We start from the raw sequence: 27624 nt of genomic DNA on the forward strand, positions 1-27624 counted from the left end.
GGTACCACCTAACACTGGTCAGAATGGCCATCATTAAAAGGTCCACAAACAATAAATACTGTAGAGAGTGTGGAGAAAAGGAAACTCTCCTACACCACTGGTGGGAATAGAAGTTGGTGCAACCACTATGGAGAACAGTATGGAGTTACTATATGATCCAGCAATCCCACTCCTGGGCATACAGCTGGACAAAACTATAATTCAAAAAGATACCTGCACCCCTATGTTCGTAGTAGCACTACTGACAATAGCTCAAACATGTAAACAACCTAAATGTCAGTTAACAGATGAATGGATTGAGAAGATATGGTACACAGACACTATAAAACTCTTAAAGGAAAACATAGGCCAAACACTCTCTGACATAAAGGACAGCAGCATCTTCTCAGATCCACCTCTTAGAGTAGTGACAGTAAAAACAAAAATAAACAAATGGGACCTAATCAAACTTGAAAGTTTCTGCACAGCAAAGGAAACCCTAAACAAAACGAAAAGACAACCCACAGAATGGGAGAAAATCTTTGCAAATAAATCAACTGACATGGGATTAATCTCCAAAATTTATAAACAACTTCTGCAGCTCCATACCAAAAAAAAAAAAAAAACAAAAAAAACTCCATCAAAAAAATGGGCAGAAGATCTAAACAGACAGTTCTCCAAAGACATACAGATGGCCAAAAAACACATGAAAAGATATTCAACATCACTCATTATTAGAGAAATGCAAATCAAAACCACTATGAGGTACCACCTTACACCAGCCAGAATGGCCATCATCCAAAAGTCTACAAACAATAAGTGCTGGAGAGGGTGTGGAGAAAAAGGAATCCTAGTACACTGTTGGTGGGATTGTAAATTGGTGCAACCACTGTGGAAAGCAGTATGGAGATTCCTCAGAAAACTAAACATAGAACTACCATTTGATCCAGCAATCCCACTCTTGGGCATCTATCCAGAGAAAACCATGACTCGCAAAGACACATGTACTCTGATGTTCATTGCAGCACTATTTTCAATAGACAAAACATGGAAACAACCTAAATGTCCATTGACAGAGGAGTGGATCCAGAAGATGTGGTACATATACACAATGGAATATTACTCAGCCATTAAAAAGAACAAAATACCAGCATTTCTAGCAACATGGATGGACCTAGAAATTATCATGCTAAGTGAAATCAGCCATACAATGAGACGCCAACATCAAATGCTATCACTGACATGTGGAATCTGGAAAAAGGACAGATTGAACTTCTTTGAAGAACAGATGCTGACTCACAGACATTGAAAAACTTTTGGTCTCTGTAGGAGACAGTTTGAGGGGTGGGGGGATGTGCTTGAGCTGTGGGATGGAAATCCTGTGAAATTGGATTGTTATGATCGTTATACAATTACAGATGTGATAAATTCATTGAATAATAAAAAAAATTTTTAAAAGAGAAGATGTGGTACATATACACAATGGAATACTACTCAGTCATAAAAAAGAATGAAATAATGCCATTCACAGCAATATGGATGCAACTAGAGATTATCATATCAAATCAAAAGAAAAAGAAAGGCAATCACTTAAATAATTACAATGGCACAAATGAACCTATCTACAAAACAAAAACAGACTCACGGATATGGAGAACAGACTTATGGTTGCCAAGGGGGAGTGGGTTGAGAGAGGATGGAGTGGGAGGTAGGGGTTAGCAGATGTCAGCTATAATGCATGGAGGGGATAAACAACAAGGTCCTACTATACAGAACAGAGAACTAAATTCAACATCCTATGATAAACCGTAATGGAAAAGAATATATATAATAAAAGAATGTGCATACATATGTATATTCACATATACATATATAAATGTATAGCTGAATCACTTTGCTGTACAGAAGAAATTAACACATTGCAAATCGACTATAATTCAGTTTTTAAAAAACCAACGAGTGCTGGCTGAGATGAGGAGAAATCGGAACCCTCATTCATTGCTGGAGGAAATGTAAAATGGTGTATTGTCTTATAAAGTAATTTGGCAGTTCCTCAAAATGTTAAAAGTAGAGTTACCAAATGACCCGAAATTCCATTCTTGGGTATATACCCAAGAGAACTGAAGGCTACGTCCACATAAAAACACAATGCTCATGGCAGCATTATGGATAATTGCTAAAACTGAAATTAACCCGAGTCCATTAATCAGGAAACGGATTTTTTTTTTTTTGTCTTTGTTTTTTAGGGCCGCACCTACGCCATATGTAGGTTCCCAGGCTAGGGGTCTAATGAGAGCTGTAGCCACCGGCCTACACCAGAGCCACACCAACAGAAGATCCGAGCCACGTCTGCGACCTACACCACAGCTCACAGCAACGCCAGATCCTTAACCCACTGAGCAAGGCCAGGGATTGAACCTGCATCCTCATGGATGCCAGTCAGGTTCGTTAACTGCTGAGCCACAACGGGAACTCCCAGGAAACAGATTTTCTTTAAAGTGGTATATCCATACAATGGAATGTTCTTCTGCTATAAAAGGAATGAAATACTGATACATGCTACAACACAGATGAGCCTTCAAAACATTAGGCTAAGTGAAAAAAAATGCAAATGACCACATGTTGCATATGATCCCACTTAAATGGCATGTCCACAATAGGTACCTCTATAGAGAGAAAGCAGATTCGTGGTGCCTATGCCGGGGTGGGGGGGCGGGGGGTGTGGAGAGAGAGATGGCTGAGGGGTACAGGGTTTCTTTTTGAGGTGCTGATTATGGTGGTGGTTGCACAAATCTGTAAACACACTAGAAACCATGGAATTATATACTTTAAGTGAAATAAATTTTATGGATTGTAAATTATATCTCTTCAGAGCTATTATACAGTAACAGGCAAGAACATGAAGGATCTGAATAGTAAGTTCAGCAAAGGTGATTTAATAAAACAACACGCCATGCACACAGCCTCACAGACACTCCTATGCAAGTCCATCACATGGAAAGGACCCTGCACACAGCCCCACGCCCACAGGGCCGGGCCCTGCCACACAGGGTCTGCTCTGAGCTCCAACATGTTTCCCTCTAAAACCAAGCGGTTATCATACATCCTTAAATGAACTGCCTCAACACATCAGTTTTTCGGGAGTATCTTTCGTGGCTCAGCGGTTAGCAAACTCCACTAGGATCCATGAGGGTGTGGGTTCGATCCCTGGCCTCATTCAGTGGGTTAAGGATCCAGCATTGCCATGAGCTGTGGTGTGAGTCACAGATGGAGCTCAGATCCCAAGTTACTGTGGCTGTAGTGTAGCTCCAATTAGAACCCTAGCCTGGGAACTTCCATATACCGCGGGTGCAGCAAAACAAAACAAAAAACAAACAAAAAAGACATTAGTTTTTCTTTCTTGGCAGGATTCTTTTATTGAACAATAACTTCATCAAACCCCTGAGGCATTTAGATCCGTCCACTTCCACGTAAACACAAAGCACCAATGATTTATCTCAAACAGGAAAATGTTCACAGCTCACATCTAAAGGTTACATCTCATATCACATTCCTCCCCACCCCCCACCCACCACCACCCCAACCTGGCTCCATGTGTAAGGTTGGGCCTCCTTCCCAGAGAACCTACATGCACTGGGACAGCATGAGTCTCCATGTGGGGCTCTAAACTCTCTTTCTATTCAATTGGGCATGTCTCTCTTTTTAAAAGGTGTAACGGAGACAAATGCACTGAAAGACTCCAGGAGAGACCCTTCCTAAGAACAGCTACCTTGAACCCAGGGTCCATGCCTCACTTATCTGTACATGCCCTGTGCCCAGCAAAGGGCTTGGCCCTGAGCAAGCACACAATGTGTGTTGTACAACAGGATGGATGGATGGATGGATGGATGGATGGATGGATGGATGGATGGAAAGACAAGTGGGTGGATAGGTAAATGGGTGGACAGATGGAGGAAGAGAGAGAATGGTAGAAATGGATGGGTGGGTGAGTAGATGGACAGATGGATGGATGGACAGATGAGATGAGTGGAGAGATGTAGAGAGAGAAAAAGAGGGACAGGGAGATGGACAAGTGGATGGTTGGATGGATGGATAAGTAAAGAGATAACAGAGGTCCTGCCACACATGCCCTCAGACTACCAGGGCAGCAGCAGGGGAGTATCTTGCCAGCGCTTGGCACTGGTGGTCTCCTCCCCATTCCAAGGCTCCAGAACCAGCTTCACCATATCCCTAAAATCTAAAACTGTCTTTCCATCCACCTCTCCAGAGCCTAGCAGCAGAGGAACAGAAGGCAGATGTCACTCTCTCTCCTAAGGTGACCTGTGACCATCCATCCCTCCCCCCAGTTACTAGGGGCCAGCTCTGCACTGGGGACACAAGAGGCAACTAAGCAGACCCAAGCTGAACCTGGTGGAGGCCGTGGAGTCCCAGCAAGTGACTGGTACCTGGAGGCCACCTGGGAAGGCCACCTGAAGCAGTGGTGGTCAGGAAGGGATCTGAGCCAAGACCAGACATATGAGCAAGAACGAACCTGACATGCGTGCAGGTGTGTGTGCACACATGTGTGTGCAGGAGGGAGGGGGAAAAGGTACACACCCTGGCAGACCCTGATGTGTCAGGATGGGGAAGCCTGGTGGCTGGGGGCCAGAAGGCAAAGCAGGCATGCCCAGAGGTTGGAGCAGAGTCAGCAGGCCCTCTGTGACCAGCCCTGAAGGCTCCAAAGACGGTGTTAAGCCACAGAAGGAGCAGGGGTACCTTCAGCGATACAATCAGATGTGCATTCCCCCCAGACATTAGGGCTGACACTTGGGTTGCTTGCCCCAAGATGACCTGACCGGATTGCCTGGAAAGAAGCCTACTGACCAAAGGGGAGGCTGAGCCGACTACACACAGCGTCTACCCCAACCTCCGGGAGATGGGCTCTGGGGCCTCACGAAGAGGGCTGCACTGGACTTTCCCATGAAGGGCCAGCAGCACTGGCCACTTCCAGCCTCTCCCGTACTCAGTGGCGTCTGGAGGGGAGAGTCCCTGGCTCAGCTCCAGAACCCCAACAGCGGCCGAGCACCTGCCCCTAGCAGAGCTGTGTAGGTTTGTAGAAAGTGGAGGCCACTGTCACATGCAGGCCCAGTAGTTAGCTTCATGGTCACCTTTATTAGTGCAGGCCTGTCCCCTGAAGGCACCAATATTCCAGCAGGACCATCAGCCCAAAACCCCCTCTGGTGGCTTCCCTTGTGAATTAGATGCTAGTTGATGCTGGCGTTTGCCTGGAGCTGCCCTGAGGCCTCCCATGTGTCAGCCAGACAGGAGCCAGAGGCCCAGGGTGGGCAGCCAGCAGCCTGGCCCTCCCTCAGGGAGCTTCCCACGGCACTGATGCTTCTCCACAAAGGAAGTGTATGTCCTTAGAAACCCATCTGGTATCTGGGGTCTCGCTTGTAGGGCCAGGTTGTGGTGGGCAAACCCAGGAGGGATTTTCTGCTACGTGGACAGGACTAGGCCTGGCTTCACTTCCTTGTGCTAAAGAGGCATCTTCATGTGGTTCCAGTGTAGTTTTTTGTTTGTTTGTTTGTTTGTTTTTTTGGTCTTTTTGTCCTTTTAGGGCCATACCATGGTATACAGAAGTTCCCAGGCTAAGGGCTGAAGAGGAGCTGCAGCTGCCAGCCTACACCACAGCCACAGCAACACAGGATTTGAGCCGCGTCTGTGACCTGCACCACAGCTCACGGCAACGCTGGGTCCTTAACCCACTGAGAGAGGCCTCATGGATGCTAGTTGGGTTCATTAACCACTGAGCCATGATGGGAACTCCTCCAGTGCAGTCTTGACAAATCCAACCCTGAGTAATAGAAACTGTATTAGGTTTAAGGAATGGGCTTCTGAAATCTGAGCTTGGGAAAGTGATTCCCAGCATGTTGGGATTACATGAACTACTGTCTCAGAATTCCCATTGCCTGAGCCCACACATCCAGGCTGAGGTAGAGAGGGTGGTCTGTGCAGTCATTTGCTCCTTCAAGGACACGGCAAGGACAGAGGCCAGCTCCAGGCCACAGGAGCGTGGAGTGACAGGCAGCTCTCGAACCCACATCCCTGTGGGTCCAGGTGGGCTCTCAACAGACTCAGCTGGGCCTCTGCGAGTCAGGGGTTAGGAGCTGGGCCGCGTGTGCTTTTGCCAAGACCCCCCGGGCAGCCCAGCGTCCTCCGCTGTCCTCTTAGCTTCCATTCCTTCCAGCTCAGCCCAGCGGGCTCTCTTGAGCCACCCCACAGCTTCTTTCCTGGCACTATCTCCATCATTCTCCAGTTCTTCTCCACTGATCCTCTCCTGAAATCAGAGAAGAAGCAACAAAACATTCCAATGAACATTGCAGGGGCCCTCTGGGGGTCCTGGGCTGGCTGGGCACTGCTCTGTGAGCTCAGTGTCAGAGCAGGTAAGCCAGCTTCAAACACCAGGCCAGCCATGGGGACTCTGTGCTTTGTATGTAAGATGCTCCAAGTGCAGATTTGCTGATGGGAACACATCTGCTGGTAGGAAGTGAAGGCTCGGCTGGGGGAGATACAAGAAGGAACACAGCCAAGGGGCACTACTTTAAACATTGCAAAGTGTAGGCTTCCCTGGATGCATGCCCATGGGCGTCAGGCCACCCTGTCTCCCCCCCCCCCCCCCCCCCCCCCCCCCCCCGGCTTCCCCTAGTGGCCTTCAAGGCTTAAAAGGAGAGTCAGAGGTTAGCGCACACACTTGGTTTGGTGGCCTGATAGGGTCATAAGTCAGCCTGCCTTTTCTCTGCGACCCAAGGAACGTGAAAGCCGCCCTCTGCCAGATGGCTACAACTGACCTCAGACACCAGGCAGCTTTTCTAAGATGATCCAGCACTTTCTGGGACATCTTATGCCTTTGATGTTGAGCCTCCTACTCCAGAATCATCTCCAAGATAAGCAGTATCCCCCACAAAGTGCAACTGTTAAGCTTTGCAGCTTAATACCACGGGCGATTCTTTAGGGATTCACGAGCCCAGGCCCTTCCGTGCCAGAGAACGGATGTCATTGCAATTGCCTTGTGCAGACAAAGGTCTGGCTTGGCCTCAGGAAAACACCTGTGGAGTCATATTACTTCAAAACCTTCTAAAATACTGAGTGACAACAGGCCACCAAGAAATATGCAGCAGACATCCTTTCCCGTGATTCTCCCCTGCCATTGCTCTGAGGCATCCTGTATCCTAAAACCCAATTCCATTTTCTAGCCTCTGGGCTTGAGGGGCGGGGGAGGCAAGAAAGCCAAATTTGTCCACACATTTGTTCTGCTTTGAAGATGCTGGCCCATCCCAGAATTTGAAATGCAGATTTTTCAGTGTTTCCTCCACAAGGAAGTTACGGCCGATTCCCATGTGTTCTCCATTTAGTTCTGGCTTCTTTGGAGCTTGTCTAGCTGGGGGAAAAGGACCATGAAAAGCCTAACAGAAGCAGCCTTTCCTCCCACCACAGCTCAGAGGATCTCAGTGTACATCACAGGCCACTGGCTGGGGGGTGCCCAGAGCAGAGACGTTCAGGAAGCTACCCTGGATGACGCAGTGACCAGTCCTAGAGGGCCATGTCCATCATCATACCTGGTCGTCTTCTCCAATAGTGGACCGTCTGGGTCCATCGTCTTGAGAAGTCTGCCCATGACTGGTCACATCCTCCGTGGGATTTTCCAGATGAACTACCATCCCCAAACAAGAGAGGGATGGGCGAACAGGGTGGCTCCCAAGGGAGCGGAAAATCAAAAGATTAGTAAGACACTGCGGGCCCTTCCAAAAGCATGGAGCCCACTCATTCCTTTGACCTTGACCCTGACACCTGCTACATGCCCCCCGAGGACAGGAATACCTGCCAGGTGTTGGGAGACATGAAGTAGTCATTCCACTCAAGCATTTCTGAGCTGGAATTTTCATCTATTTTCCAATAATTCAGGCATTAAATTAAGTCGGGTTTCCCATTCTATTCCTCTTTGCTCACTGGAATTCCTACTTGTAAGAGACGCCATAATCATGCCTTAATTCAGCCTCCCTCCTCCTCCTCCTATCCTATCAGTACCAGCTTGGAAGGGGGTGACTTTCTTATCCTACTGTGCACCTTTGCATACCCCCAAATCCATATGTGGAGCATGGTAGGGGAAGGTTCAGAGAAGGTTTACCTTAGGATAAAATATATAGTTTTCCATTTGAGCTGCAAATATGAAGGAAACACATTTTTCAAATAAAAAAATAATTGTATTACGTGTTTCCTATATAAACGAGTATCTGAAGTTTATTTCCAGACCTTATAAAGGAGCCAAATTTGGTTTGGCAAAATTTAACTGTGAGCACTTAAAAATACCAGCCCTCTTTAGTCCTCTCTGATACATAAATTTTTGTTTGTTTGTTTGTTTGTTTGTTTGTTTTACAGCTTCACCTGTGGCATATGGAAGTTCCAGGGCCAGGGGTTGAACTTGAGCTGCAGCTGAGGCCTATGCTACAGCCATGGCAACACTGGATCCAATTTGCATCTGAAAACTACACCACCACTTGCAGCAATGCTGGATCCTTAACCCACTGAGCGAGGCCAATGATCAAACTCGCATCCTCATGAACACTATGTTGGGTTCTTAACCCACTGAGCCACAGTGAGAACTCCTGATACATAAAAGATTTTATATAAAACAGGAGCAGTTGCCTATGTGCTTTCCTTCACAAAAATGTAAGCTCATAAATGAGCTGCTGCAGACACTTAGGCAGCCTTATTCACTCCTATAGCCCTGTCATCTGCATAGCAACCGATTTTGAGAAATGCTCTATTAATAATAATCAATTGAATAAATAAATGAATGAATGAATACCTGATGAACAAATGAGAAAATGAATGAGAATGAGGCAGATAATCCATTATCAATTTTCCTCCTTTCCTAATATGTAAAACTATGCTTTTATATGCGATGGACAAAAGCATTCTAATAGCTCTCAAATGTTCACTTGCATTTTTTCCCTATATAATGAAGGTACAATATTAAAAAAAAAAAATGAACCCACCAATTTGGACTCAAAAGGATAAGAATCTGAGAAGCAGCCACATAGGTAAGTCAAAGCTAAGAATTACCATCCAGCACTGCAGTGGAAGAGAATGGCCACAGGAGGGAGCCATACAACCTGTCGAAGAGCAGTATCAGATCAAAAACCCACAGAGTGCGGTGGTTCTGTTCTTGGCGCTTTCCAGCATAGCTCACCATCATAAACTTGCTCTTGCTACTAGGCTACATAATGTCCAACTCTCTGAAATAAGTTAGAGCTGCAATCGGCTAAGCATTAGGCTTTGAGAAAAATGATACCCCTTCCTTAGCCCAAATAGTTCACCTCTTTTTATGTACAGCCCTCTAGCTTTAAAAACTAAATGTAAATAGAAGAAAAGTATTTTCCCTATGGATGACAACTGAATCTATTAAAAATTCACCTGGACAGAAAGGAAAATATAATCTAAAAATGAAAAAAATAATGTTTAAATCTGTGTGCAATTACCTCCTGCCTCCAGCAACATTTTTGTAGTTAAAAAAAAAAAAAAATCGACGGTTGACATATTCAATTACATCTCCTCCAGGGAAGAAACTTAAACATGTGTAGGCTAACAGGGAAGTCACGTCAGACAGAATTATGATCCTATTGGTCAAGTACGTTTCAAAGGCTTCAAATATAACTGAGTGTAGAGAGAAAAAAATGTTCCCACAAACTCCTTCTCTCCAAAGGTCTGAATAACCCTATAAATATTTTCAGGGCCTTTATAAGCCACAGATGTTATCAACAGTCAGGACTGTGCAAGCTTTAAAAGCCCTAGTCCACAAATGACACCACTTCAAAAATAGATTTTAAAACATGTGGAAAGAGAAGTTAATTTCCCGCTGGAATGTTGTAGAATGTTATAAAATGCCCTTGCCTTCCTTAGAATGTAAAAATCAACTGGCCCCACCAGGCTTCTTGTTTAGAGTTCTATTTCTGCGGCCCATGAAATTGTAGGAAACCTCCTAGATAACGCCAGAGATGAAGGGTCAAAAGATAGAGCTTGCAAAATACAAGTCAAGAAAGCAACTCTAAGAATAACTGATTAATTAAAAACTAAAAGTTAAGTGACCTAGTGAGATCTTCTCCAGGGACGAGAAGATCCCAGAATCTGTACTGTTTGGTGATCAGTGGGGAAATCCAATGGGCTAACATTGGCTGATTTCCACAAGTAGAGAAAAGACTAAAAACTGAGAAACTGCAGAGCATCTGGGCTAATCTGTGATTGTATCTACAGCCCGCACTCGCCAACCTGGGAGAAAACCTGAAATGTCAGCACTAACTGACAAAATTGTTACAAGATGAAGCTGCTTGGCTGAAAAGCTTCCTGAGCGAATTAAAATCCTGACTGCTGGCCCTGGGGGAGACAGGAGGTGTGGGTGAAAACTGGGAACTAGCCCATGATTTATACAGGGAGTGAAACGACCACAACTTAGAAAAAAAAATTATAGACTTTTTAGTAATCTAATTATATCCCTAATTATAATGATGACCCTTCTTCCTTCAAGGGACTCAGGCACGCTTCTGGAAACTTCTCTGTGAAAGTGGCCTCATTTGCCACCTTAAGGAGAGAGTTGGTGCATCTCAGAGTGACTTAAAGTGACAGGTCTAGCGTCTGAATTCTAGCTCATTTCCTCTGACCAGACCACACCAACTCTCAGCTCTTGAAATAACCCCCAGTGGAATTCTCCTCAGAGGAAGCCATCTTCCTAATTAATGCAAAAACGTCCTCCCCTGCAAGCCCCCTCCAGCCCGTGCAATTTCCACATGATTTCTACATTCTGGTAGACAAGCCCTTTTTTTTTTTTTTTTTAAACCTCATTCCCAGCCAAGGAACTGCAACATCCAAGCCACCAAGGCCAGGCCACGTGGGGGCTGCAGGCTTATTTGGGAAGTCCATCGATAAACTCACATGGCTGGCCAGCCAAGCACCCGGGATCTGGGCCGGCTTCCCTGCATTTCTAACTCTCAACGCCACAGGGCAAGTCACTTAACTGCCTCATTAGGATCACAGTCTCAGCCCTGCCAATGGCCTCCTTCGTGGGTGCCCAGTCACCCCATTAATATCTGTAAATATCCATTAAGCCTCCTGGCTGAAAGGCACCAGAGGAGCAAAGCCTATCACTATTATCATCAATAAATTCACAGGCACTGTTCCTTGTCACCACCTAAGGGGAATCAGCTTGCCACCTGGAGAGAAAGTTGGCATCTCAGCTGCCCACCTGGTCCCTAATGAGCCACCTGCAGCCTCGGAAGTGGCAGGAGACCCTACAGGGACCTCAGGGGCCAGGGGCTGGGAATGAAAGTGAGGCTTTCATTGTGGCCAGTTAATTGACACAGGCTCCCTTTCACCTGCAGTCTAGAGGGCTCCACGCCCCCACCCCTCCCCATCACCCTCCAGCAGCAGCTGCGAGGGGCCTCAGCAGGCCTCACTCAGGGAAGGTGGAAAGATCACTGCCAGAAAGCAGCATGGAGATCCCAAGATGCTCGTACCTGCCTCCCTGGGCACCCCTCTGGCTACTTGAGGTCTTCCTATCCCTGCCTGAGACCCACCAAGTGGGCACAGACACCATCCGTCAAAAACCCACCGCCAACTCACTGAAGGTTGTGTGTGTGTGTGTGTGTGTGTGTGTGTGTGTGTGTGTGTGTGTGTCTGGAACAGGGGCTGCATATGCAATAGCGCACCCACAGGCCTGGGCTGCCTGCCATCAAACAGGGCAAGGACAGGGCAGGCCCCTCACCAACAGCCAACTGGGCGCTGCCTACCCTGGGGGGAGACCTACCCCAAAGGACAGGGGACCAAGCTCGCTCTTCCAGCAAACCCTTGTGTGTCTTAGCATTTTTACCAGATGCACACACTGCCTATTAGAAACAATTGTTTCAAGGGACCTTCTGTAAGAGGTCCTCTTATGTGCTTCAGGGATCCTTTCTGATTGTAAACAGGGAACCCTCAGTGCCAGGGAGTTTCTGATTTGGCTCGCCTGGAGGAGATCTATTTGAGAAAGAGTATCTGGAGGTGTGGGTCATTAGGAAGGGAGGGGGAAGGAGGTCAGGATGCCGCCCTCCCCCCACCCCCATTCCCACTCCCTCTGTTCCTGCAGTAGCAACAATCAGAACGTCCGCCTGGCCTGACTGGACCCGCACCAGTGAATCTATGCTTCCATTACTGACGCTAGAAATAACCAGACCAAAGAGCACATTTTTCACCCGGACTCACAATCTGGACGTCTTGACTGTTGAAGCTGAACCTTCAGCCAGATGTTGCCACGCTGGCCCCAGGCTCCTGGGGGCTCCACCTCCCACAGGCGCCCCCGATCCTCTGGATGGGCTGCCAGGAGCTTCCTGCAGACTGAGGGGAAGAAGTTGCATGGGGTCAGGGAGGCAGCCCAGCCCTGGGGCACACAGGCCCTCTTTTGCATCCCCGGACATGCCACTGCTGTCCTTCCTGCAGCCCAATCTGGCCCATGCCCAGCTCTGCCCCTGCTATATGCAAACCCCTCTGCCATCATCCACACACACCTGTCTCCCACTTTTATCCACCCCTGAGGGCCTTAAACAAGACATTTATTGTCTCACAGTGGTGGGGGGTTGGGGGGAGCTGGAATTCCAAGGTCAGGGTGTCAGCAGGCTTGCTTTCTCCTGAGACCTCTCTCCTTCTTACTGTGTCTTCACACCTTCTCCCTTTTGTACATCTCTGTCCTAATCTCTTCTTCCTGGAACCTGCTCTTACCAATCCCACTGGGTCAGGGCTCCACTGTATGACCTCATTAATCTTAATCACCTACTTTGAAGCCCCATCTCCACATTAAGTCACATTGGGGGTTACAATAGAAGGGACCCAATTCAGCCCATGACATCACCCCACCAAGTCCTCTCCTCCAGCGATGTCCGCCCTCTGAGCCTCCAGAGCCCTCTTCTCCCTCAGAAACTTCCAGCTCATCCACACACGCCTCAATTCCAGAATGCCCTCAAGATGCTTATGCCACGTTCATACGGCGAGCATTCCACACAGAAGGACCCCAAACTCAGCCGACTGGGAAGTGGCTCCTGGTCCTGGAAGTGCTGGGGGATCCATTAGGCCCAGGACAAGAACGCAGACGGAAACCCACAGAACATGATGCTCCGTACTCAAAAGGTATAAGCCAAGCTAGCCGTGTGCTAGAGAGAATGTTCTGCTCCCCTATCTTGACAAATATAACTTCCTAACCACAGGGAAAGCCAGCTTCAAATTTAGAATTCTTGGACTCCTTGGAGTTTTGCATCAGAATGTGGCGATGCCAAGAGAACTGGCCCCCAGCCGGCAGCCCGCCCGCCTCCCCACCCACGCAACTCCCCACGCGCTGCAAGGAGCCTGCGCATGCAAATGTGGACACCATGCCTGCGTTCCACCTACAGCCCATCAGTGGCTATCCTGGGACCTAAGGATGTGCAAACTAGTAGCATGATCTGCCCTTAGGGGCACAGATCCAGGGACAGAGTCCACTCGGGCCCTTGGCAGCCCCTGGCAGGAATCCTGGGGTCCTGGTAGCCTGAGCTGGTTTAGGAGTGGCCAGGATCCAGACGAGAACATCCTCTTGGGCTCTCTCCTCTTGGAGAGAGGTGCAGCTTCAAGAGGATGCTAAAGCCTGGGGCTCTGGGCAGGAGGACCTCCTGTCCATTTGAAGGGCAGGACTGTATTGGATGAGAACTGGTCAGTGAAGCTGCAGTAGCCACACCTGGCCAGGTCTTGAGGCTCCAGTTGCTGCTTTGTGTGCATACTGCCTGCTCACTCACAAACCCAGGCACAGGCAGGGTGATACAGAAGCTGGAGGTCCAATACCTTCAGCTGGGCAGCTGAGCCCCCGAGGATGATTCAGAATCAGTACCTTCAGATCTTCTTGCTCTGCCAGGGGGAGACACAAGCCCTCATAAGGGTCTCTGCCACACTGGTCTGAGGCCAACACACTCGAACGAAGGTCTCAGAGTTGAAGTGAGAATGAGAGGAGAGAAAGACAGCATGTAGAGTGTGGACAGAGGACCAGTGCCGGGGTTCCAGAACTTTCCAACAAACCAGCACAGCAAGCCCTTTGCAGAAATTCAAGAGCTTCAAGAGTTTCATGAGACATGAAGAGTTTGAAAATACAGAGAAATGACTAAACCCACTGGAGGAAAATATGTTTTCTCCTGCTTTTCTTATGACTTCAGAGCAACAGAAGTTTCCTTGCCTTTCCCAGCTTTTCTCTCCTATCTGTTGTTCTCACACCATAAGGACACTGGAAACTCAACAGTAAGGATCCAAAAGCATCTGTGTGACAAGAAATGAGACGGGGCCAGTGTAGGGTGGAAGTGCTTGATGGGGGACCAGTGGATCCTGGGAGATGCTCCCCAGATTCTTCTACTTTTTGCTGACCTGGAGTGAGACATCTAACATCAGAGCTTTCTGAACTTCCTTTGGCAAAGATTTATCTTCGAGAATGAGGAAGGGGATTATGATAGTTCACATTATGTCAGCTTGAGTGGGCCAGGGGGTATCCAGACATTTGGTCAAACATTATGCTGGGTGTGTCTATGAGGGTGTTTTGGGATGAGATTAATGTTGGAATCCATAGACTGAGTAAAGCAGATTGCCCTCCCCAGTGTGGGTGGGCCTCACCCAATCAGTTGAAGGCCTGACTTTAAAACAAAAAGTAAGTCTGACCCACCCACAAGCAAGAGGGAGCTTCTTTTGCTTGACTGACTGAGCTGGGACATTCATCTTTTCCTGTCTTGGGACTCGAACTGAAACACTAGCTTTTCTTGGGTCTCAAGCTTGTTGGCATAGGGACTGGAACCACAAAGTCAGTGGTCTTGAGTCTCCAGCTTGCTGACTGTAGATCTTAGTGTATCTCAGTGTCCCCATTGTCTGAGCCACATCCTTATGATACATCTCTCCTCTCTATACACATATACACCCTATTGGCTCCATTCCTCTGGGGCACCCTGACTAATGCTGAGACTCAGTAAGACGGGAATGGATGGGGGAGCCATCTTTGGCAGTAAGAGCCACACAGGTGCCCAGTGTTCAGTCCACCCAGAGCCTGTCTCCCCTTCTGTTCCTGGACTGTGGCTCGTGCTGGAAGGGCTCAGTGGTGAACTATAACCTTCAGGAAACAGCAGAGGTCCTCCTTTGAGGCCTGGGCATCATGGCAGAAGTTTCCTGGATTCTTCTCTCTAATGCTGTGCTGATTTGTTTTTTATTATTTCTAAACTCACTCATTTCTCAGGCTGGGAAAGGTCAGCCCCTTGTGATCAAGCTTAAAGTCTCGTTGGTACTGGAGATTTCTCAGAAGGAAGCAAAAAACCCACAGATGTGTCATGATGCTGGGAGCTCCAGGGGGCCTCCCGGCCCCAGAGTCACCTGAAATGCACATGAGTTAGCCGTCACCACTCCTCAAGCACCGCTCCCTGACCCAATGGATTTACCTTGGTACATGGCAGGGGAGATGGGCCAGCTGATGCCCAGGGCCTCATCCTCTCGGAAGGTCTGGCAGAAGTCCTGCAGCATGGCCAGGCCCAGACCCTGGCGGCGGTGGCTCCTCCTGACGAACACAGTGTCAAAGACAGGCAGCAGGTAGCATGCACTTGTGCCATCGCCACACAGGCTGCCTGTGGGGAAAGCAAGAGACACACACTGTCTCCTGGGCTGGACTCCCACTTGGTCAGCTCACTGGTACCACCTGGAAGCAGGGCCAGCCTCACAAACTAGACCACTGAAGACAGAACAGCAGATGGTTCCAGACCCCCAGCTCTCCAACTGACTGGCCAGCCCACGTGTTAAGTGCTGTGAGCATTGCCACTAGTCTAACCCTAACCCTATTGTCCTGAACTGAAAAGTAAACCTGGGTGACTGAGCAGGGCAAGACTGTCATGCATCCAGACTCCTCAGACCCTCCCCTCACTGCGTACAGTTCAGAGACACCCCCCCCCCCACCAAAGCCAAAGAGGAGCATCTGGGCAACATCAAAGTTCACCCTGAACTCAGGGATGGGGACTCTCCAGCTCACCATGTCCAATTACAATAAAGTACATTTACCCCAAAGAGACTAAGTCCTGTTTCTCATAAAACATCAATGACCCTGGTACAGCAGAGCAAGAGAGACAATAGCCGGTACCCTTTTCACTATTCCACCCTGAACTGAACTTTACTGTAAGCAGTGCAGTTGCTGTTTCTACAATAGGAACTTGGCCTTGCAGTCAATCACCTCTATTGTCACCCGAGCTAGGAAAATGCCACATGGACCTGACTATATCACTTTCCTCAGGTCCCAACTGCACAAGTGCCCTAGATGCCCTAGACGCCCTGCAGTCCCAGACAAAAAAACATGTCCTATATACAGCTCCTACTGGAAGAGGTGGTATCTGCGCCTGCCAAGATTCAGAAGGTAATTTCCCAAACAAACAAACAAAAAATGATTCCAAATCTAATTAGCCAGGCTGAAATGCAAAGTCACATGCTGCTGTAGTGAACTATTTGCAAAAATGACCACAGTTATTCCCCTTCCTATTTCCACATACTTTTGTGTGTGATTTTGAAGTTCTCCCCATTAAGAGATGGGGTCTCTTTCCTCTCCCCTTCCAACCAGCTGGCCTGGTGACTCACTTAGAGCAAAAAACAAGGCTGGCAAGAGCACACCTGTTCTGAGCCTAGGCCTCATGGGGTCCGGGGCCCCTCCTTTGCTACTTAGATCCCTACCGCTCACCATAAGAACAAACCTGGGCTAGTCTGCCACCATGAGAAAAACATGGCTCAGGCACCTCCCATAGTCACAGCTGACATCTAGCTGGTCCTAAGAGTGAGGGGGACAGGTAACCGCAGATACACAGGCCAGCCCAGCTGAGAGCACAAAACCATCCAGCTGAGCCTTGATGAAATCACCAACCAAAAGAATGGTGAGCTAAATCAATAACTGGTTTTGTGCCCAAAACGAATGAAAAAAATAATCTACAATCAGCAAGCATGGTAATCTATGACTGACTTGAGATGGTTAATTGTAAAGCATTTAGGCTTCACCCTCAATGAGCCTGAAATGACAGCACCAACTGGGTTGGAATTATATAACTTTCAACTTTTACAGACAGTAAGAGCAATGTTCCCTAAATAGTGAAATCCTCCAAAGCTAAGAAAGTTTAAAATTAAATAAAGATACAATTCCACTCACAGCAGCATTAAAAAGAAGTAAATGTTCAGGAATACATTTAAAAAAAGAAGCACAAGCCTTAATTACTGAAACCCACAAAACATTCTAAGGGAAATTAAAGAGGATCTAAATAAATGAAGAGAAATTCCATGTTCATGGATTGGATGGCTCAATACTGTTAAGTTGGCAATTCTTCCCAAACTAATTTATAATTTCAATGCTGGTGCTATCAAAATCCCAGCAGGCTTTTTCTGTGGAATTTGATAAGACGATAGTAAATTTCACATGAAATGTAATGTCTCCATGATAAGCAAAACTGCTTTTGAAAAAAAGAGAAGCACAAAGTTGGAGGTTTAACACCATCCAATTTAATACTTCTTATACAATTAAGGTAATCAAACAGTGTGATAGTGGTATAAGGATGGGCATAGAGATCAAAGGAGCAGAACTGAGAGTCCAGATGTGAACTATTACACTATGAATCTCTACAGAATGCCATGAGAACTCAATGGGGAGAAAGACAGTCTTTTCAGCAAACAGTGGTAGAATGACTGGACATCCATAAGCCAAAAATTAATTAACTAGTTAATTAATTTAAAAATGAACAAATGAATGAATGAAATGGACAGAAAAGAAGCCAGCATTAGTATTTTTTTTTAATGAACCTGGACCCTTACCTCACATCATATAAAAATATAACTCAAGATGGATCTAGAGTTAAAATGATAATGGAGTTCCCATCATTGGCGCAGTGGTTAACAAATCCGACTAGGAGCCATGAGGTTGCGGGTTCGATCCCTGTCCTGGCTCAGTGGGTTAAGGATCCGGTGTTGCCATGAGCTGTGGTGTAGGTCGCAGATGTGGCTCCAATCCCGTGTTGCTGTGGCTCTGGCATAGGCCGGCAGCTACAGCTCCAATTGGGAACCTCCATATGCCGCAGGAGCAGCCCTAGAAAAGGCAAAGAGACAAAAGAAAAAAAAAAGAGTTAAAATGATAAAGCTCTTAGAAGACAATCTCACAGAACTAGAACAAACAATCCAAAAATTTATATGGAACCACAAGAGACCCAGAATTGCCAAAGCAATTCTGAGAAACAAAAACCAAGCAGGAGGCAAAACTCTTCCAGACTTCAAGCAATATTACAGAGCCACAGCCATCAAAACAGTTTAATACTGGTACCAAAACAGACATACAGACCAATGGAACAGAATAGGGAACCCAGAAATAAACCCTAACACCTATGGTCAAATAATTTTTGACAAAGGAGGCAAGAACATAAAACAGGAAAAAGAAAGTCTGTTCAGCAAGAATTGCTGGGAAACCTGGACAGCTGCATGCAAAGCAATCAAACTAGAACACACCCTCACACCATGCATGAAAATAAACTCAAAATGGCTTAAAGACTTAAATACAAGACAAGACACCATCAAACTCCTGGAAGAGAACAGAGGCAAAACATTCTCTGACATCAACGTTATGAATATTTTCTCAGGTCAATCTCCCAAAGCAACAGAAATAAAAACAAAAGTAAACCAATAGAACCTAATCAAACTGACAAGCTTTTGCACAGCAAAGGAAACCAAAAAGAAAACAAAAAGACAACTCACAGAATGGGGAGAAAATAGTTTCAAATGATGCAACGGACAAGGGCTTAATCTCTAGAATATACAAGCAACTTATACAACTCAACATCAAAAAAGCCAACAACCCAGTGGAAAAATGGGCAAAAGACCTGAATAGACATTTCTCCAAGGAAGATATTCAGCTGGCCAACAAGCGCATGAAAAAATGCTCAACATCCCTGATTATTAAAGAAATGCGAATCAAAACTACCACGAGATACCACCTCACACCAGTCAGAATGGCCATCATTAATAAGTCCACAAATAACAAGTGCTAGAGGGGTTGTGGAGAAAAGAGAATCCTCCTGCACTGTTGGTGGGAATGTAAGCTGGTACAGCCACCATGGAGAACAGTATGGAGGTACCTTAGAAATCTATACTTAGAACTACCCTATGACCCAGCAATCCCACTGTTGGGCATATATCCAGACAAAACTTCCCTTGAGAAAGACACATGCACCTACATGTTCATTGCAGCACTACTCACAACAGCCAAGACATGGAAACAACCCAAATGTCCATGGACAGATGACTGGATTAGGAAGATGTGGTGTATATATATATATATATACACAATGGAATACTACTCAGCCATAAAAAAGAACGACATAATGCCATTTGCAGCAACATGGATGGAATTAGAGACTCTCAAACTGAATGAAGTAAGTCATAAAAAGAAAGACAAATACCATATGATATCACTTATATTTGGAATCTAAGATACAGCACAAATGAACCTTTCCACAGAAAGGAAAGTCATAGACATAGAGAACAGACTTGTGGTTGTCAAAAGGGAGGGGGAGGGAGTAGGAGGGACTGAGAATTTGGGATTAATAGATGCAAACTATTGCCTTTGGAATGGATAAGGAATGGGATCCTGCTGTATAGCACAGGGAACTCTCTGGTCACTTGTGATGGAGCATGATAATGTGAGAAAAAAGAATGTATACATGTATGTGTGACTGGGTCACCTTGCTGTGCAGCAGGAAATTGACAGAACACTATAAATCAGCTATAATGGAAAAAATAAAAATCATTATTAAAAAAAAAATCCAAACACACACACTACACACACAAAGAAGACAACCTTCATAACTTGGGTTAGGCAAAGAGTTCTTAGCTTCAACATCAACTGACACAACCAATTGGCAAATCTGACTTCAACAAAATTAACTTTTGTACTTCAAAAGACACCACTTAGAAAATAAAAATTCAAGCCACAGGCCACAAGAAAATGTTTGAAAATCACATTTCTGATCAAAAACATATCCAGACTATATAAAGAACTCTTACAATTCAACAAAAAGAAAATAAACAACCAATTAAAAATGGACAAATGATCTAAATAGACATTTCTTCAAAGAAGACATACAAACAGTTCATAATCAATGAAAAGATACTCAACATCTTTAGTCATTTAAAAATGCTAATTAAAACCATAATGAAATGCCACTTTTGACCTACAAAAATGTCTAAAAGACAAGCAAGTGCTGACAAGACATGGAGAAATGGAGCCCTCACATACTGCTGCTGGGAATATATAATGGTACAGAAACTTTGTCAAATAATTTGGCAGTTTCTTAAAAATTTAAAACATATGGTTATCAAATTACCCACCAATTCCACTCCTAGGAACCCACCCAAGAGAAATGAAAACATGTCCATATAAAGACATGTATGTGTGTTTACATGAGCATTATTTCTAATTGTCCCAAACTGGAATTGATACTGGTAAATGCATAAACAAAATGTGGTATAGCCATACCCATGGAACATTACTCAGCAATAAAAAGGAATGCAATACTAATATATGCTACAATTTGGATGAACCTCAAAAAATACCAAACTAAGTGAAAGAAGCCAGATGCAGAAGACCGCATACTATATCTTTCCATTTACATGAAATGTCCAAGAAAGGCAAATTGATGGAGACAGAGAGCAGATCAGTGGTCGTCTACAGCCAGGATGGAAAGAGATTAACACCAAACAGGCAACTTTGGGGGGTGACGGAAACATCCAACATCTGGATTGTGGTGATAGTTATGCAACTCTCTATTTATTTTATTTTTTGTCTTTTTGCCTTTTCTTGAGCTGCTCCCACAGCATAAGGAGGTTCCCAGGCTAGGGGTCTAATCAGAGCTGTAGCCGCCGGCCTATGCCAGAGCCACAGCAACATGGGATACGAGCTGCGTCTGCGACCCACACCACAGCTCACAGCAACACCAGATTCTTAACCCACTGAGCAAGGCCAGGCATTGAACCCACAACCTCATAGTTCCTAGTCGGATTTGTTAACCACTGAGCCACAGTGGGAACTCCTATGTAACTCTCTAAATCTGCTAAAAATCATTGAATGGTACACTTAAAATTGGTACCTTTTATGGGACATAAAATTATACTACAATAAAATTGATTTTAAAATTTACAGTGAATTGTATTAAATTGTATTAGACAGATACAGTTAAGTAAGGAAAGAGAAAAACCATAACTTTACTGAGGAGGAAGAGGGCAGACACCCATCTGAGTGACTGGAGTAAACATCACTGATAGCAATGTTGGCATCTGTACCCCCCACATCTGATGTTCCCCAAACCCATAACCCTGTCTAATCATGAGAAAATACCAGACAAACCTAAATTAAGGGGGTATTCCATAAATCTCCTGCATGGTACTCCTCAAAAGTCTTCAAGTCATGAAGGACAAGGAAAACCAAGAAACAGTCACAAATTGGTAGAGGAGGCTAAGAAAACCAAAAGACAACCAAGTGTCCTGGATCAGACCTTACAAGAAAAGGACACTGCTGGAAAATCAATGAAGGTTAATGTCTCAGTTTTGACCCCTGAATCATGGCTATATAAGATGTTAACATTAGTGCAAGGTGAGTGAAGGGTACAGCAGGAACTCTTGGTCCTACCTTGGCAACTCTTCTGTAAAACTAAAATTATCCCCATATACAAAATCTGGAGTGGGGGCAGGAGGATCAAAACATTCCACCAGTTCTTCCTTTTAAAGGCTAATTGTACCTTCAGGCTGGTTGAGTAAGACCCATCTCAATTCCCAAAGCCAACCAACTGGCTTTGTAATAAGAATATGAATTAATTGTAGTAAGAATATCAGAGCCTGATTGTGAACAGGGCTCAGACAGTAAGCTGGTTACATGCAAATGGACTCTGAACTCGTAACCAGAACATAAAATCTGAGGAAACCATGCTGCAAAGCAGAGCAGTTGGTAGGAATCCTAGCCATGATTTTATCCATTCTACCCATTTTACAGACATGGTATCTGACAGGGGCAAGAAAGGCGAAAAACACAGGACTTGGTTCCCTTTTGTCAGTAACGACTGCCCAGCTGCCTCTTATCAGCTCATGGGGAGTCTGTTGATACCATAGCAAAGACATTAAAGGGAAAGAGACAAGAAGGATAGAAATTCATTAAATAGAAAACAAAGATACAACATAAAGGATTTTTTTAAAATTCTGGAGTTGCTACAGCAGGAAAGAAGACACAATTCTTGAAGCACACTAGGAATTAAAATAGAGATATCACTACAGATGTGGCAGAAATTTAAAAGATAAGAGACTACTAACTGTAGGCCAATAGATACGAAAACAGATGAAAAGAACACATTTCTACGATAATACAACCCACCAAAACTGACTCATGGAAAAAGAGAAAAACTAAACTATCCTATGAGCATGGAAACATGAACTCAGTAGTTTAAACCCACCCCACACTGAACACATCAGGTCAGGTGTCTTTAGAGATAAGTTCTGCCAACTTTCCCAGGAAAGCCTTCCAGAGCCCAGAAAATGGGAGAATATTCTTCAACTCAGTCTATGATCCCAGTGTAATCTTTGCAGGGAAAAAGATAACAAATATAGGAAAATTAAGTAAATAACAGTAATTTGTGAACATAAGACAAAAAACTTAAATCAACAGTATCAAACCAAATTCAAGAGGGTAAACAAAGTTACTTTAGATCAGCGTAAGGAGCACGTTTCTCTGCTCACATCCCAGGCTGTTCTGGAAAAGTTGCACAAGATCATTAAGACATCCAGGGGGCAGAACTAACACCACACAGAGTAAGAGGGCTTTACCATCAGAACCTGGGGGGACCTGAAGAAGGAACCTCTGTGAGGACAAGAAGCCCATTCTATGAGGACAAGAAGAAGCCCACCAAGAGTAAGGAGGGGACGCCAGCAGACTGTCCTCTTAGCAATATGCGCCCAACAGAACAAAGATGAAGACGGTTACTCTAGGAAGAAAGGAGTGACTTCTTGGAAAACCTAGGACAGAATTCACAGATGGTACACCATGGGGAAGTGACAGTAGCAAACAGCCAGGAAGTGGTGGAGAAACTGTATTTGCTTCAAAAAAAAAATCTATCAGGAAGGAAGAAGCTATAAAAGGCAAGTGGCAAGACAAATGCCATTGCGTATTCCCACTGCCTGGCTGTTTAGACACTCAAAACCTGGGCACCAGGAGAGTTACGGTGTGGGTCCCCAGAGCGCAAAACAGCCAAGTGCTCGGCCAAAGGTAACCCAGCTCTCTGCACAATTCCTTTTGCAAAGCTGCATTTGCACAGCTGCAAAGCACCCGTCCAGATTTGTCCTGCTAATTCCCAAACAAGGTATGCTGACCATAGCTGCTGCAGACACATGGCTCTGTGGAGCATTTTAAGAATTGCAGCACTATTCACAACAGCAAAGACAGACGAATGAATTAAGAAGATGAGGTACCTATGGAACGCTACTCAGCCGTAAAAAAGAATGAAATAATGCCATTTGCAGCAACATGAATGCAACTAGAGATTTTCATACTAAGGGGAGTAAGTCAGAAAGAGAAAGACAAAACACCATATAATATCACTTACATGTGGAATCTAAAATATGACACAAATGAACTTATCTACAGAATAGAAACAGATCACGGACATGGAGAGCAGATTTATGGTTGCCAAGGGGGAAGGAGAGGGAGTAGAATAGACAGGGAGTTTGAGATTAGTAGATGTAAATGATTATATTTAGAATGACTAAGCAATGAAGTCCTACTATACAGTATCCAGTCAGTATATGTAACTGGGTCACTTTGCTGTACAGCAGAAATTGGCATAACATTATAAATCAACTACAATTAAAAAAAAAAGAATCACTGCCCTAAAAATCCAAATTCAGATCAAGTGCACCGCTGCTGGTCTGAGAGATTAAGGGCAAACTATAAAGTTATTTGGGAAACTCCTAAACCATGGAAACCCAAAGCAGAAATAGCTAAAAGTATCAATTTCTGCTAACCCTTAGCACTATCTTTTTGTGATAATCACACTGCCTGTCTGTCATGAGCCCACATCACAGTTAAAGCCAGACTCCCTGGGCCCCTGGGGGCAGCTAAGCGTCTACTGAGGACCTCAGGAAATTGTCTGGATGTTCCTGCACCCTGCCCACCATGGAGCATTGCTAATATCAACCTTGATAAAATTGTTTTCTTTAAGGGATGAGGCATTTAAAAACTGTATTCTCTAGAACTGGGGCTGGCAAACTTTTTCTGTACGGGCCAGACAGAAAACACTTTAGGCTTTGGGGGCAACCACTCACCCCTGTAACTGTAGTGCAAAACCACCCCTGGATAAGACTAATGCATGAGGTTATGTTCCAATAAAATTCTATTCCATATGCCATGCGTGAGGCCATAAAAAAATAAATACGGAGTTCCCATTGTGGCTCAGTGGGTTAAGGACCTGACATAATCTCCTCAAGGATGTGGGGTCAATTCCCCACCTGGCTCAGTAGATCAAGGATTCAGTGTTGCCGCAAGCTACAGTGTAGGTTGCAGATGCCGCTTGGATCCTGTGTTGCTGTAGCTGTGGCACAGGCCTTCAGCTACAGCTCCAATTTAATCCCTTGCCTAGGAACTTTCATATGTTGCAGGTGTGGCCCTAAAAAGAAAAAAAAAGGTTCATTTGTTTCTCTATATTTGACCATTATAAGAGGGATTTACTTATAAGGAATTTATTTTTAATAAGTATATTTATTTATAATATATTTTATATATTTAATTATAAAATTAGATTCATTTTTTAAGTATTGAAGAAAATCTTCTTTTCTTAAAGGAAATAACCTTGGCCAAGTTGGGTTTATCCCAGGGAGTTTGACATAAAATCTGTATCTGTAATTCACCACACTTATAAATTACAGGAAAAAGAATTGCCTCAGTTCAACATAATGCTTGACCCTGCACATAATCCAGTCCATACCACACACAACAGACAAAAATGTAAAGCAAAAGAAACTACCACTGAGAATGGAGTGGAGTTCCCATTTGACCCCTAGCCCGGGAATCTCCATATGCTGTGGGAACGGCCCTAAAAAGCAAAAAAGAAAGAAAGGAAGGAAGGAAGGAAGGAAGGAAGGAAGAGAAAGAAAGAAAGAAAGAAAGAAAGAAAGAAAGAAAGAAAGAAAGAAAGAAAGAAAGAAAGAAAGAAAGAAAGAAAGAAAGAAAGAAAGAAAGAAAGAAAGAAAGAAAGAAAGAAAGAAAGAAAGAAAGAAAGAAAGAAAGAAAGAAAGAAAGAAAGAAAAACCTACCGCTGAGAATGCATGCCTTAGGTGAGTGGGTCTCAGACTCTAGAATCAAACATGGGAATCACCTGCAGGGCTGGTTGGAACATAGACTGCTGGATGGCACTCCTGTGCCAGAGGTCTGGGGCACAGCTCAAGAACCCCCATGGCCCATAACAGGCCAGCAGCACAGACAACATTCCATCCATTACGCCTTATTCCTTGTGTATCAAGGGAGGGCTTCCTGGTGGTCTTGACTGGAAGTATTCCAGCCCAGGCTGAGACTTTATAAACCGAATCCTTCCATGGATTACTATGGGTGTCTGCTCAGCCACATTCTTCTCTAACACTGCCCCAGACAGAGCCCCAGTTAAAGAGCTGAGGCTTGATGACCATATCTGAACCATAAAAACCTACCCACCGGGAGTTCCCGTCGTGGCGCAGTGGTTAACGAATCCGACTAGGAACCATGAGGTTGCGGGTTCGGTTCCTGCCCTTGCTCAGTGGGTTAACGATCCGGCGTTACCGTGAGCTGTGATGTAGGTTGCAGATGCGGCTCGGATCCCGAGTTGCTGTGGCTCTGGCGTAGGCCGGTGGCTACAGCTCCGATTCAACCCCTAGCCTGGGAACCTCCATATGCCGTGGGAGCGGCCCAAGAAATAGCAACGACAATAACAACAACAACAACAACAACAACAAAGACAAAAAGACAAAAAACCTACCCACCAAGGTGGGCCTACAATCCACAAGAAATCCATCCACAGGGCCAGCTGGACCAACCTGATTCTTTCAAAAGGCTTCAAGTCAAGTGAGACTAGTACTTATAATAGGTCCTATTATACCTTTAAGGCAGTATAGGTATTGCTGGGTGAGCATCATAGCAAACAATACTCACGGTTATGAGGAAGCAGAAAACAAAATGAGCAAAGGAAGCTGGTTTGCAAAGATGAGAATGGAGCAGCTGGAGCATAAGAAGCTGGGCTGTACCTCATGAACGACCCCTGCACCCTTCCAAAACCCCGTCTTGCAAGCCCTTCATTCCCTTGCAACAGCAACCCCCTTTCTCATTGGGCAGCAGAGTTGGTACCCAAACTCACACCACTCTCCCACTGCTCCACTTCTGCTGCTTACATTTCCACTAAAGTCCAGAAGATGGCATTACGGTCCCCTGCTTGATAGAACAACAGGGCAGGAGGGGCCTGTGGCACAGAGTGCAGAGTGCCTGGGGGAGGGGAGAGCAGAAGGCTCTGTGACCAGCAGAGCAGCTGAGACCACTTCAAGGCATTACAGCCATCTCACAGGTCACAGACTTGTCTGGATTGCAAATCACTTAACTGAATACTTTCAAGTGCCGCTCCTGTTTTCTGGTTTGCATTAGTGTTGGACTTTCAGGAATCTGAAAGGCAAAGCTGTTCTTTTTAGATTTTTACACAAAAGCAAAATACTTATTAGCTCTGCCTTGAATTGGTCGACTCTCCACTTACCAGTCCAGTGTTTTCTTCTCTTGAATGCTGAGCCTTGCGGACTAACGGTTGGAGAGTAAAAATTAAAGTAAACCACCATTAATTTTAATTATCTAGGGAGAATTGCAGCATGAAATAATGAAACGACTGAAGTGTCAATATTTTGTAAAAAAAAAAAGGCAATTATAGAACCATCAAATGAAGGGAGAAACTCAAGCCAGCCCTTTAACAAATGTCCCCAAAAAGAGGTCTACCTGAAAAGATCTCATTCATGCTATCCCAAGGAAGCCACTTGTTTCAAAACCAAACACTCTCCTCATACTAAAGAGCACAAAGTCTTTTCAGACACACTGATGTGAATGAGTCACAAAAGCATCACACTAAGTGAAAAAGGCAGTCTCACAAGCCTACCCACTGTATGGTTCCACTGCACAACAGCCTAGAAAACAAAACTACAGGAGGGTCCTGTCGTGGCACAGTTGAAATGAATCCCACTTGGAACCATGAGATTGCAGGTTCAGTCCCTGGCCTCGCTCAGTGGGTTAAGGATCCAGTATTGCCGTGAGCTGTGGTGTAGGTCACAGACACGGCTCAGATCTGGCATTGCTGTGGCTCTGGTGTAGACCAGTGGCTACAGCTCCAATTGGACCCCTAGCCTGGGAACCTGCGTGTGCCACATGTGTGGCCCTAAAAAGCAAAAGACAAAACTACAGTAATAGAGAATAGATCAGTAGCTGCCAGGAGGCTAAGGGGGGGGGGGGGGAAGGCTAGAACAAGAAGGTTTTTTTGTGGGGAGGGG

The 27624-nt window shown here is 45.3% G+C and overlaps 1 protein-coding gene across 4 annotated transcripts in view; it reads right to left on the reverse strand.

Annotated features, from left to right (window-relative positions):
* Window positions 1-3369: 3369 nt before the first annotated feature.
* The window catches only part of FAM169B (Protein), a 98597-nt gene continuing 74342 nt past the window's right edge, over window positions 3370-27624 (reverse strand). For 3 of the 4 annotated variants that reach the window (XM_084975526.1, XM_084975513.1, XM_084975518.1), the window contains exons 6-8: window positions 15474-15656; window positions 12250-12381; window positions 3370-6295 (exon numbers count right to left, since the gene is read on the reverse strand). In XM_084975526.1, the coding sequence (XP_084831652.1) occupies window positions 6294-6295; window positions 12250-12381; window positions 15474-15656 (317 nt within the window). In that variant the 3' untranslated portion in view covers window positions 3370-6293. Of the gene's footprint in view, window positions 6296-7574; window positions 7670-12249; window positions 12382-15473; window positions 15657-27624 lie in introns of all 4 variants that reach the window. The other variant, XM_005659772.4, reaches the window with a different exon arrangement.

This window comes from Sus scrofa, chromosome 1 (assembly GCF_054392235.1).
Source record: "Sus scrofa isolate SSC_HxYL_T2T_F1_AM1 chromosome 1, Sscrofa_HxYL_maternal_Yorkshire_Landrace_v2.0, whole genome shotgun sequence".
NCBI classification, from domain to species: Eukaryota; Metazoa; Chordata; class Mammalia; order Artiodactyla; family Suidae; genus Sus; species Sus scrofa.